Below are 12,993 nucleotides of genomic sequence, written 5' to 3'. Positions count from 1 at the left end.
ATAAGGGACTCTGTTTTTCAGAACAGCCTCACTCAGTCTGGGTGAAAATATCCCCCCTGCTCTGCCTCCTGGAGAGGACAAGGAAATGATGCTGCACCAACATGTTTATGTGCATTAACCTTTCCCCACACCTTGGCAACTGCTAGGAAGAGCCAAGAATCCAGAGAAGATAAGATATGAGCATAGGCAAGGCAAGCAGGAAGCTCCCTCACCTCCCAGCAAGGCAAAAACTGGTATAAGAAAGCTTAGCCCCAGCTGGTGAGCTGGGCCTGGCCTCAAGCACTGAAAATCAAGGTATACAAAAGCAGAAACAAGTAAAGAAGAGGTCAAACATCTGCCCCAACACAGAGGCAGAGAATATCATAAAAATAGAGCAAAAAGAAACATCAGGGGAGACTTAGAAGTGTCCCTGACTGTGAGAGACGCTGGAAGCAGCTGGGGAATCAGTGATGCCAGGGTATCACCGCTCCCAGTGTGAGCAGGGAGGTGCTGCCAGGTTGGTGGTAAATTAAAGCAGCCAGGGAATGCCTGGGACTGAATGACAGAGCTTGGGAGGCAGCTGTCAACATCTGCTCGCAGCTGGGAGGAAAAGCACATCCTGCACTCTGCAGCTCTGCTGTGGGAGCTGACAGGGTTGGAACTGGCTCTTCTGAATGGTCAGCATCAGGTGCTGGAGTCCAGCTTTTGTTTCAGTTCTCTCAGCAGTGAGATTTAATTCCAGCCATTTGTTCTCTTCTGTCCCATCTCCCACCTCCTACCTGAGAATTTTTATTTATTTTATTTATTTATTTATTTATTTATTTATTTATTTTAATCTAGCTGCTTCCTCCACATTAGTTTAGGGTTGTTGATAAATCCAGTGCTGGCCAGCTTCAAACCACCTTCTGCACAGGGAAACTGGGGCTGATTTGGCTCTTGAGCCATTTTTCCCCTTCCAGAATTATATCAGTGTGGTTCTGGGTTTGAGAATAAAGGAGAGAAGGAGGTACAGCACCACTCCAGAAACAATTTTGCTTCTTTCCCTTATTGCTGTAGGCCTAAAGAGTTTGCTGTATGGGAAAAGAGGGGTCATTTGCTTTACTCAGTAAATGAAAAGTGGAAGTCAGTTTGGTCAAACTGAGAAAAAAAAAAAAAAAAAGAAAAAAAAAAGAGAAAATGCAAGTTTTTTACTATTTTTTTCCTTCAGATATTAATTCTATGATAGTAAAATACGACCATCACAATAATTACCCACTCAGATAGTATTAACACCTTCAAGGAACAGTTTCAGAAAAAAGACTGCTGTGCAAAATGCTCTTGAGCCAGTGACCACTGAGAGCCTGCAATTGCAGGCACTGGTTGTGTACATGTAGCATGTAGCCCAAGTCCATTCTTTCAGAGTTTATTAAATCTCCTCTTTTCTGGCATTGTTTGCTGGATACCCCAATGCCCACAGCTCTCCAGAGCTGGTGTTTCTGTGTTTCAGAGTTCACAAAGACAGAAGTGAAAAAAACCTTTCTTTGCTTCAAGCAGATTCCGTCTCTCCCTGCCTTTCCATCTAACTTAAAAAAGAGAAAGGAAGAGAAAAACAGTGTACATTGCTCAATACACAGCAACTTCAGATCCAGAGATGCACTACAAATTCCCAGTGGCTGGGTTCAGGCAGGCCATCAATAAAAACTGCAGAGCCAACCTGAGATGCTCCTGGGTATAACTTACAGTGAAAAACTCTGGTGCTGCATGCTGAGAGCATGGCTCAGCCATTCATTTGTAACAATGGAGCTGTTCTTCTGTCAGCACAAGGAAAACAAATCTCCCGTTGTTAGGAATCAAAGACAAGTCCTTCAGACTCTAGGAGACATATTTAACCATGACTAAGTGTGTTGCTTCCTAAGCATTCACTCTTTAAGTCCTCCTATCCCTCTCTCATTATGTACTACTTCTGGAAGTGATTGGAGTGTATCCCAAAAAAGGGAATTTATTGACCTCCACCAGCAACAAAAGGGCTTTAAAAAGGCTTGATATGCAACAAAGTATGCAAAATTGATCCCTAAAGTGGTTGTGAGCAATGTGATGTGAAGCCTCATCCTTGTTCACAGGGGGTTCAGGATCTCTGGAAAAATCCTGGCAAGAGACATGAGAAAGGCTTTTTGAATTGTCATTGTGATTCATGGCTTATGCATTCTTTGTGTGGAAGGGTGGGGATTGGCAGCCAGGGAAAGGAGCAGAAGCAAAACTTGCTTTTTCCAGAGAATTCTCCTTAGTTTTCTCAACCATTTGAGATATGGGAGAAACTCACTGAGCTATGAATTCATTTCAGTGCAGCTTCGGCAGTATTTTATAGAATTTTAGGCAGCAATTTTTTAAAATTTATATATTTTTTTGGACAAAGATCATGGCTGCCATCAATCAGAAGTTGCAACATTTCCACTGATTTCCACCAACTCCAAAGTCAGGATGATCTAATCTAAAGCAAAACATGTCCCAGAAGTAAAAATTCCTGTTCCCAAAGGCATTGACCAGTCCATGATCAGGTTCTTGGTCCTTGGTGAAAAGACAAATCATGCACAGAATCATCAAGGCTGCAAGATATCTTTGAGATCCAACTGCAAAGCAAGATCCAGCTCCTCAACTGCATCTCCATGTGCCACATCCAGACACCTCTCGACACTTCCAGACCTGTGTCTCCACCACCTCCCTGAGCAAATTGTTTAATACATGATCACCCTCACAGTGAATTTTTCCCAGTGTCTAACCTGAACCTCCTCTGGGAAACCAAAGACCATTTCCTCTCATCCTTCCACTTGAGACTTGGCAGAAGAGACTCACTACAACCTCCTTCAAGGCAGCAAAACCCACAATCACTCTTAATTCAGTTGGGTTCAGCCTCCTCCTTCCCCTGCTCTGATGCTCCAGCATGAAGCCTCATTAATGCTTAGTTTGCAGCCCAGAAAAATGCAATTTATATCAAGAGAAACAGAGTCTGTTCCCTTCCAGACAAAGCAGTAGCTGTTATTTGGAAATGCTGACAATAATAAATGACTTTGCTCCTATTTCCAGACTTGAAAACAGTGTCCCTGTGCTTCCAGGAGCCACCTGTACTATGTGGGACAGCTTGCTATAAATATTATACATAAATATATACCTTATTTGCATACAGAGCTTCAGATATCTCTGCAGCCTTTCATGAAACTCGATGCAATTTGGGTTCTAAGTTCTCCATCTTCAAATGCTGCATTTTAATTCTACTTAATGAATTAGATATGCTTTAGAGCTGTAATAAACTTTTCTTATGAAGATATTTCTGAAGCATTGAGTCACACTGCTTACTGAGAATAAACAATATGTTTATATAAATAATTTAAAATCCAAGAGCACAGTAGGTAATAAAAATATATTGCCATGATAAGCCACGAAACCAGAACACAACACTGCTCTAATTAAAAATTACAAATACACTGCAGTAAACAACTTATTTACACGTAGTTAAAAGTTTAACTATTGAATATTCTGCACTTGTTGAATCCCAAAAAGGGAAAAATACTGAAACCAATCTCTTCACACAGTCAAATATTGAGAACCATAACTGTGTTTAATTAAGATCTACTGTTAATAATGGGTTTCAGAGTGAGGTTCTTCTTTTAATTTCCCACGGTAGGAAATGTTATTAAATTTGGCCTTTAACTTCTCATTGACATGTACACTTAAAACTTCTGATTAAAATTTCAGAGGTTGGGAAGAAGTCCCCAAAATTAAACTCTCAAATCTGGCACAAAAATAACAATGGAGTCTGATTAAGAAATCAAATTTCAGAAACTTCATTACCGTTCTATTAATAAATTGTTGGGTTATAATTAAAATGGGGCCTGCTGGATTTCTTTCATTTTTTTAATTCTAGAAAAGATGGAAACTGGAGTGAGAGATTTAAATGCTTAAAAAAAAAAAAAAAAAAAAAAAAAAAAGAAAGGTCAATGGATCTGAGAAATGTGGACTCAGCCTGAACAGGTTCTTTTTCTTTCTGGGAGCAATGAGAGTGGAACAAACACTGGTTTCCACCTCTTATTTCCAGGATGATGCTCCCACATCCACCTCGAATTCCTCTGGAATTTTAATGCCAGTGGAAAGGGATGAGCTGACACTGTGCAAGTTCTGCCACTCGTGTGCAGACAAACGCCACGGCCCCAGGTCTGTGATTTGGAGTCTTATTTTTCTCACTGAAACACAATTTTTGCCAGCTTGTTTCAGCTTTGAAATGAAATTCTTCTTCAGCCTGCAAAAACACTTGAAGCTGGAGAATAAGAAGGAAAATTGCTTCAAAAGTACAGCTGTCTTCAGGAAATTTTACAAAGTAAGCCACGTTTTTCAGAGATAAGTAATTTGATTCTGATTCAGATCTGCATTGTTCAAAGAATAAATTCAATCTAGCTGCAGACAATGGCAAAAATGCTTTCTCTACTCTTTTTTGTTGGCCTTGAAATGCATTTATCATGTTATATCTAGTAGAGTAACTAAATTTCCTGATTACAAATAATCAGCAGCTCCTTTTACAAGTTCTATGCAGAAAATTAACTAAAAATATCCTTGCAGTTGGATATATTTCAGTTGTAACAGACTGAAAAAAAGAACCCAAAGCCCACCAACATTACTAATTCTCTGCTGGTCGGCCCATTTTAAAGGGATTTATACTTTGTTGGGGGTGATGTACACAGTTCTCACAGCACAAATCTAACATTCATTGCTTCTTGCAGACAAAACATTGCTCACTCATGGTCATTAATATTCAATTAATCCACAGACTCATTCAGGAGCCTGTGCTGACCCTGCTTGGCCTTTATTTTACAATATACTCATAGCAAGGACTGATGGCACAATTATAGTCTGAGAGCCACAAATTTGGTATCAGCGCTCTGTAAAAGTCCTGCACGTTGTCCAAAACTCTAAACACACACCTGTCTGTGGGAATTTGAGGTAAATATTTCAGCCAGACCCTCACCAGTGAGTGGTTTTGGCTTTTAGACATGGAATTTGACCTTGCCCTTAACTGCAGGTGCTGTTCTCATAACACAGTCTGCCTTTTTCACTGCTGCTGCCCAGGTGTTTCAACACCTGTCAGCATTAAAAAATCTTTTAAAAATGCTGGTTTATGCTTTCCTGTTATTTTAGCAATAGGACTGACAGGTATTCAAATTAGCCTTTTCCTGATGCATTCTACCATTTCCCAGATTTCCATTCCATTTGCATTATTTTCCTCTAACTTAACACAACCACTTCCATTTCCATAGTTCCTTTATATGATCATTCCTCATTCCCACCCCAGCCTAGCTTAATTCTGCTCTTTTCTGCACATAAAAGGAAAAAAATCTTGCTTTTGGCTATAAGCTTTCCATGCTTGGCTATGCAGATACAGTAAATCTTCCGGGAAAATTCTGTTTATCTTATAAGTTGGTCAAGATTTGGGGGTTCCTTAGCACCAGGTGTGGTGAACTGCAGAACATGTTTATGTTACTTAACTGTTTACACCACCCTTAAAGCAAATTGAAGAGTATTCAGTGACTCATTGGGTGCCCTTTAAATTCAGGGTCAATGTAGTTTGGAGCAATTCAGCAAAATCAGTAGGTCAAGGGGAAAGTTTCAGGTAATAGCTCCTGGATTGTTTACTTTGGTAACAAAATCCTTACATTTTTATGGCTTTTCTCTTTTAGCATCACAAAACCAGGTGTTCTGTTAATGAATGTTAGTTTTCCCATCTTCCATGAAAATACATGAATTATGGAGAATATCAGTAAGTTCATTCCTTAAACTCAGTCCAAAACCCAAAGGAAATAAATACCTGCACAAGCCAGGTTCTGAGCAAAGCTGCTGAGGGACACATTGCCATGTCTGACAAGCAACAGAAATTCCATCCATAGACACAAATTTGTGTGTGTGAAATAAGGGGTCTTTGGAGCAAAAGCTAAACTTAAGAATAAGAAATTATTCTATCAATAAATCTATTTAGAAAACAAAGGAAATTATGTGCTAAGAATCATCCTCTAGATAAACTGATATTTCTATGGCAGAAGTCAAAGGAGAAAAACTGAATTATTAATGTGATTAACAATGTTATCTTTGAGGTGATGCAGAGAACTGAAACTTTTAATTATCTGCCTTGCCTTTTTCCTCCTTCCTGCTTAAATTCACCTCCTCATCATTCAAATCCAAGTCCTCTGCAGTGACATTTTCACCAGGACTTGCGGCTGACAGAGAACATCTTCAAGATCAGCAGCTTTCTTTATTGTAGAACAAGTACACATGTCAAACCTTCTTTAAGGATTGCACAATCACTGCTAAATAACCCTGTGACAGCAGAGAGATCTCTGCCTATGGTCTGCATTGACAGAGCCATTGTTCAGCTGCAGCTTTGAAGTCATTCTCACAAGGAGTTTATCCCCTTTTATATACACTGGGACCTGGGGGAAATTATACTTACAAGGAGAAATGAAAAATTAAACACAGCTGTAGGTTTTAGTGGTAGTGCCTAACTTGTAAGTCTCAAATGCTGAGAAAAGCTGTCTGGAAAGCCAATTTAGTTAGAAAGAACAAAGTGGTTGTTTTTTCATTTTTCATAGAATCTAAAGCCAAAAGACCAAACCAGGTGGATCAAAATATAAGATGATGATACCATGTAATACCCAGGTTTGCTCCTTGTGACATGGCACAAGTGTGGGATTATATTATTATAGCACAGAAATAATAATTTATTTTCATTTATCTGGACAAGGCCAAGTCTTAGCTTCCTTTAGCTTCAGTCTTTCACTGTCAAATATTTTCTCAGCTCTTGAAAGTAGATGGACAGTCATTATTTTACTGAGGGACATTATAAATGATCATAAACTGATTTAAACCCTATGTAAAACAGATGCATCTTTCTATAGACATCTTTAGGTTTTATATATCTTCCCTGTCACTCATGAAGGAAGAGGAATAAACAAGTAGGTTAAAAGTAATTTTTAAGCTAAGCAAATCCAAATCTATTGCTTGTGGCACTTGATTGTTCTACTGTAGGAACCTCATGGTGTGGAAAATTATTGTTTCCTCTGTTTTCAACAAACTGAATATTTGCAGGACAAAGTACAAACTGTAGCTTCTTTTAAGTTAAACACAATTCTGCACTGGCAGGCAAATCCTTGGGCACAGCAGACATTCCCACCTAGAGGAGGAGGAAAATGAGAAGGCACTGCTCTCACCTGATGGTCTGGTGCTGCAAAGTGTCCGGGTCGGTGGCGTTCACCGTGAGCACCACGCTGCCAACGGGGATGTTCTCCTGCTTGGTCACTGCCATGGGGTTTGGGTGGAACACGGGGCCTTCGTTGACGTCCTCCACGGTGATCTGGACGGTGGCTGTGGAGCTGGGGCCGTAGGCGATGTCTGGGATCAGCGGGTCTTCGTTTTCCACTTTGATCAGCAGCGTGTGAAAGGCTGAAATCTCATAGTCCAAAGGCTGCAAAGCAGAAGATCAGAGGGCAAAGGTCAAAGACAATGCTTAATGCTTTTTCCTTTAGCCCACAGCAAACTTGCAGACAGCAGAATTAGCCACAAAGGGACAACGACATTCCTTCACCTGGAACTTGGTGAGAGTTCAGGATTAGACACACTCAGTTCTAAAGGGCATTGAAGATAATAAACATAATGCACTTAAAAACCCATGGAGACATCCCCCTGTCCAAGAGCTCACATTTTTTGCCATAGCTCATAGACACAATTCAGTGCTCATCTATACATGTTTATTTATATGTAGCCTGTATTTAACAAACAAATGAGTCACACTCAGTAGCTACTCATGACAATAACACAAGCTGCTTTCTCCACCCCTGTCTTGAAATCAAAGGCAAATACATGCATTTGTTTTAAGAATTGACAATGCCTCTTCTGAAGCCAAAAAGAGAGCATTCTGGTACAGGCAGCAAACAGGGCTATTTTCTTCTTCTTTTTTTTATTTGTTAAGTTCAAGACATAAGATTGTCTTCATACAAAGACAGGCAATAAATTTTCCTATGAGACTTTAGAAATGTGGGACCAATCCACTTTAGAAATGTGGATTCAGTCTGAATCCATGCCCCTTTTTTCTCTGCTACTTGCATGTGTTCTCTAAGTGAGAACAAAATGGGGGTCTTGAATTCTAATTGTACCTCCAGCAACAAACAAATGTTTGTTGTCAAATCTCACTATTAATTGTGATGCTTACTGCAATTATTTTGTGCTGTTATTTAAGCACAATAGTTAGGAACAGGCAGTCCTTGTGACTAAAAAAAATAAGGTTCCTGTGACAGAAGAAGGGGTTATACACATAGTTTGTACAAAGGCTGGCAGCCAACTTTATATCTTCCAATAACCTATCCCTGCTGTGCCTTGTTTTATGCAGCGAACCCAGGGGATGAACCTGACAGCAAAAATACAGGGCAGGAGGGGATTGTTCTTACCTTGAAAACAGAGAGCATTCCCTCATTAGTCTGGGGGTTGGTGTGGATCTCAAAGCTCTGCCCTGGGTTCCCATTAATGATGGAGTAGACAGCTCTCCATGCCCCGGTGGCGGGGTCATCCCGGTCACCCACAGTTAAGTTCACTATTACACCTGTGACCCCCTCCTTCACCGTGGCCTGGAACTGGAAAAAAACAGAGGAAATCGTTACTATTTCCACTTAATGACCACACACACACACACACACAAGAAATATCGAAGGCAGCATTAATTATTTACCCCAGCAGGAGGAAGATGGAATCCTTGACCGAAACTTTAAATAATGCATCCTCATTTATGAAATATGAGGTAGAACATTTCAGCTGCTCTCCACTTAGCAGATGGCAGATAAGCTGTGATGTGATAGGAATGGAGCTTGGGAAGTTTCTGATACAAGAAGACAGTTCAGCTCACATTACTGGAAAGTGAAGCATGAAGAGACCTGCAGTGCCGCAAGTATTCCCAGAAAGGGAACTGAGGGAAGAGGAACCTGCCTTGTACAGACCACTTTTGCCTTCAAATACATCTTTATTTACAAATAAATCCAGTTTTGCATTTCACACTCTTTTTCATGAATTATCCCACAAAAATTCATTTTTCACTGCACCGTTATCAAGACACAAAACAGGTCTCACAAAAACCATTCCCAGAGCAATTTTTTGAGGGCTTGCTCTAAGACACACAAAAATAATTGGACCTCATGCTACCACTTTGTCTGCATAACTAAAAGTCAGTGCTGTTTTCTTTTTGCAGTGGAAGGATTTTTTATGACCTTGTGAAATGTGTTGCTGGACGATTCAACCAGTCAAGCCCTGTAAGAAAATTCTAGTTTATTCTCCATCATTCTTATTTATGTAGGAAAAAGCATTAAGCAAACCATTGGAAAAGCTTGCAAGGGTCAAACTTAATAACACTCCTCACCTTTCAAGCACTTTGTGGCTGACGTGCTAAAAGCACTGTATGTAAGAGTGATAAGATAATACCTGCTTTGGAGGTGGATAAACCAGGCTGATAACAAACCTAATCCTGAGAAGTGCTGAACATCAGCACTGCCATTACAGATCATTAGGGAATCTTAGCATTTCTAGGGATTAAGCCTTCAAAAGTCCAAAATTACAAACTTTAATGGCACAAATAGGTTTTGCTGTACATGTGCTCCTTAAAAGCTGCATCGTTGGTGACAATGCATCAGTCAAGGGCAAGAGTCACCCAAGTGGCTCCAAGACCTGAATTAACTAAATGTCTTTTCCTCTCTCTTACAGAACACAAGAAGTCATAACACTGCAGAAGAGTTTGTGAAAATAGTGAATCCAGAAAATGGCATGTTATTAATATATAGATTTCCCAATCTGGACAAATAGTAGGTAAAGTGGATTTCCTCATATGAAAATAAAGAAAAGACGACTATGTCTTCCCCTGTGTCCAGTTATCTTTGTTTTTCTTCTTTTTCCAATATATTTGATCTATCTTTCCAAACCCTTTCTCAGTTTTTCTGTATAATTTGAGTGCATGCATTCAGTTCAAGCTTTCCAGCGTTAAACCTGATTTCATAAAAGGATGACATTAATAACTGGCTATTTCTATCTTCCTTGGTGTATCTAACAAAGCATTTAAAGATTCTTTTGATTTTGATGGTTAATATGTAACAGGTTGTGATTGAGCTTTGTTTCAGCCAGTTCATTAAGCTCGTTTGCAGTTTAATTAACTCTAAATGATAATACAACAATATTTTCACTTGCTTTGAAACAAATTAAAAGGCAAACTCTATTAAGGATCTTGGAAATAACAGAAGAATGATTACCAAGATTGTGTTCCTTCCAGCTCAGCCAAATGTTGTCACTGTCAAGCAGACTTGGATACCTCTTACTCTGATTGAAAATAACCAATTAGCCTGATTGATGTTTTTATATTATTTCATATTGTCCCAACTTGAGCATGCATAATATGAGACATCAGAACCATAAAGGTCAGAATTTTTCCCCACAAGTGTTCAGAATACCCAAGAATTTCCATTCAGCTGCATGAAAAGGAAGGTGACCAGACTTCAAGGACCCTAATACTGAAGAATCTAACCCTTAGATTTGACCAGACATCTGCTCTAATTCATATTGATCCTTGGGAAAAATCTTTTCCTTAATCCTCCAGTCTGATTCAATTAAGTGTTCAGTACTCCCTAGCTCACCTTGGGAACTGTAAGAGCTGTTAGGGTAAAATATTAAAAGATATGGCTGTTTTATTCAGATACAATATTGTGAAGCCTGTGTGAAATATTTATTCTTTTTACCCCTGTGATGGAAAAGGTTGCCATGGTCTGGCAGCTAGTTCAAAAAAATATGGAATGTCAGGCTAAGGATGTCCAAATCAAGGACATCTCGGCTGGGATTGGCTTTCTTCTGCATCCCTATTTTCTCCTTGTTTAGGAAGAGCTCTCAGTAACTTCAGCTGCAGAGAGAAAGGGCACAAGGACCTGCTGGGGGCACAGCACTGTTGAGCTTCTGACTCCTGCAGGTCAAGGAAATGCCACCATCCACAGGGAAAGGCTGTGCCAAGCCAAACAATTCCAGCTACAGAGGTACCCTCACCCCTAGTGTCCTTCACATTTGGGAAAAAAACACATAAACACAGATATTTGGAGCTGTCTGGAACGTTAGATTTAAGTCTGTTCAAGATGGATGGAAATACAGAATGATCAGACCACAGAAGCTGTCACAGAGGTCTACTTTAAATTTATAATGTGAAAAGTGTAATAAATCACAGATTTGTGATTGCAAAAGACACATATCTACTGTGAAACCGTGTGGCCTGGAAAAATACAGTCTATTTTAGCTAGAAGAACTCTTTTGCCTGTTCAGTCACCTTTATTTAAGGAATAAACCTCCCAACATTTAGAAAAATCTGCTAGACTTAAACCGAGTCCCTTTCAAAAACAAAAGTAAAAAAGGGAATTTAAAAACTAAGAAAGGGCAAAAATAGGAATTAGATTTGGAAACAGTAAAAAAAATAACCACAGGTTCCTCATATTTCACTGTGAAAGGTTTACACTCTCAAAGCTTAACTGGGAAAGCCTGAACCAGTGCCCTAAAATAAAACCCCACAGTGGCTAACAGAAATAATTGGATCACAAGTTAATTGATTTTACTCATTTTAAATATCTGCACATCCCCTAAGCACCACTATAAATTAAGAATAAAGTAGATGAGTTCAGTACTTTATTTAAACTGCTATCATTTGGACCCATTTGAACACTAATAACTTAGAAGGCGAATACCCTGGGCCAGAGTGGGTTTGCTGGAAGGAGCTGTGTGAATTTCTGAGTATTTGAAATGTGAGGTTAACCTGCTCTGTGATGTGCCATGCTGCCATTTATTGTTCTTATCATGCATACAGCCCAGAGATTTTAGCAATTCTGTCATTTTAAAAATTTTAGAAATATAGGGGAGAAATAGATGCAGTTCTTCTATTTCTACATCCAAAATCTTGTGGCAAAATACACAGAAAATGGACTGATGAAGAGCAGATGAAGACATGAACTTCAGTGCATCAGAATCACCTGAATGTCTCCTGTCCAGCAACAGTCTGAGCACAAACAACACCTTTATGAAGCCACTAAAAAACTCTCTCAAGAGTGGGGCACCGACACCCAAATTAAAGAGCTGCCACAAGCAGCAAACACAAAGCAAGATAAACGTGCCTGGGGTCGGTGATCACCACCCAATGGCTCATTAAGATTCTGCACGCTGTGATTCCCAATCAGGAATAAACAAATTAAAACTCTGTGTCAGTTGGCATTTATCAGGGTGATATTCCAGTGGAAGGTGTTCTGTGCTGCTATCACATGTTTGTTTCCGCTTCTATATATTTATATATCATAAAAGATGGCAAATAATGGGATGTATTAATTCATATGTCTGTGTTAGAAATTCCACAGAGAAATTGTATTATGGCAATTATCTCCCTCCACTGAAGCCCTTTGTGATCATATTTTGTCAGTCTAATTTCTTGAAAACATGATGACAACTTATAGAATCTCTTGGAACCTGCTTGCTCTTTTTGCCTTTTCTTTTGCATGCTGCCATTCAGCACAAATGCACCTGAGCTCCCAGCATTTGCCAAGGAAACAAAGGATTTTCCACAGCTCTCTACCTGGAACATCTCCAAGTACAAATGAATTTTCAGAGTGGTCACAAAGGTCTGCATTCTGGATCAATCAGGAATGAGAGTCTCATAAATGTCAGAGATGAGCATTTCAGGTGGAATTCAGTGGGACACAAAGCCCAGGTTGCCAGAGAAGGATAAACCAAGTCATTGGCGCTCGAGGCAGGGGCACTACAAGGAGGAAATTGTATTTGTGCCGTGACCAAAGTGGTGCTGCTGACCCTGCAGCCACCTTCCTCCCATCCCAAGGGCCCAGGGTGCTGCCCTGGGCCCCTGAAGGGCTGCAAAACAGCCCCTGAGCAAAGTCAGTTTATACCAAACCCTCCACTGGAGCAAAATGGAACGGAAAATGGTGTGGTCAA

At 39.8% G+C, this 12,993-nt stretch overlaps 1 protein-coding gene across 5 annotated transcripts in view; it reads right to left on the bottom strand.

Moving 5' to 3' along the window:
• CDH13 (cadherin 13) overlaps positions 1–12,993 on the bottom strand; it is a 748,238-nt gene that overhangs the window by 345,511 nt on the left and 389,734 nt on the right. For all 5 annotated transcript variants that reach the window (XR_008438903.1, XR_008438901.1, XR_008438902.1 and 2 more), the window contains exons 9-10: positions 8,439–8,621; positions 7,206–7,459 (exon numbers count right to left, since the gene is read on the bottom strand). Coding sequence is in view for 2 of the 5 variants with exons in the window: in XM_053987830.1 (XP_053843805.1) it covers positions 7,206–7,459; positions 8,439–8,621 (437 nt within the window). In the remaining 3 variants the exon portion in view is untranslated. The remainder of the gene's footprint in view (positions 1–7,205; positions 7,460–8,438; positions 8,622–12,993) is intronic.

Source organism: Vidua macroura, chromosome 11 (genome assembly GCF_024509145.1).
Source record: "Vidua macroura isolate BioBank_ID:100142 chromosome 11, ASM2450914v1, whole genome shotgun sequence".
Taxonomy (NCBI): Eukaryota; Metazoa; Chordata; class Aves; order Passeriformes; family Viduidae; genus Vidua; species Vidua macroura.
This window is presented reverse-complemented; position numbering and strand designations above follow the sequence as displayed.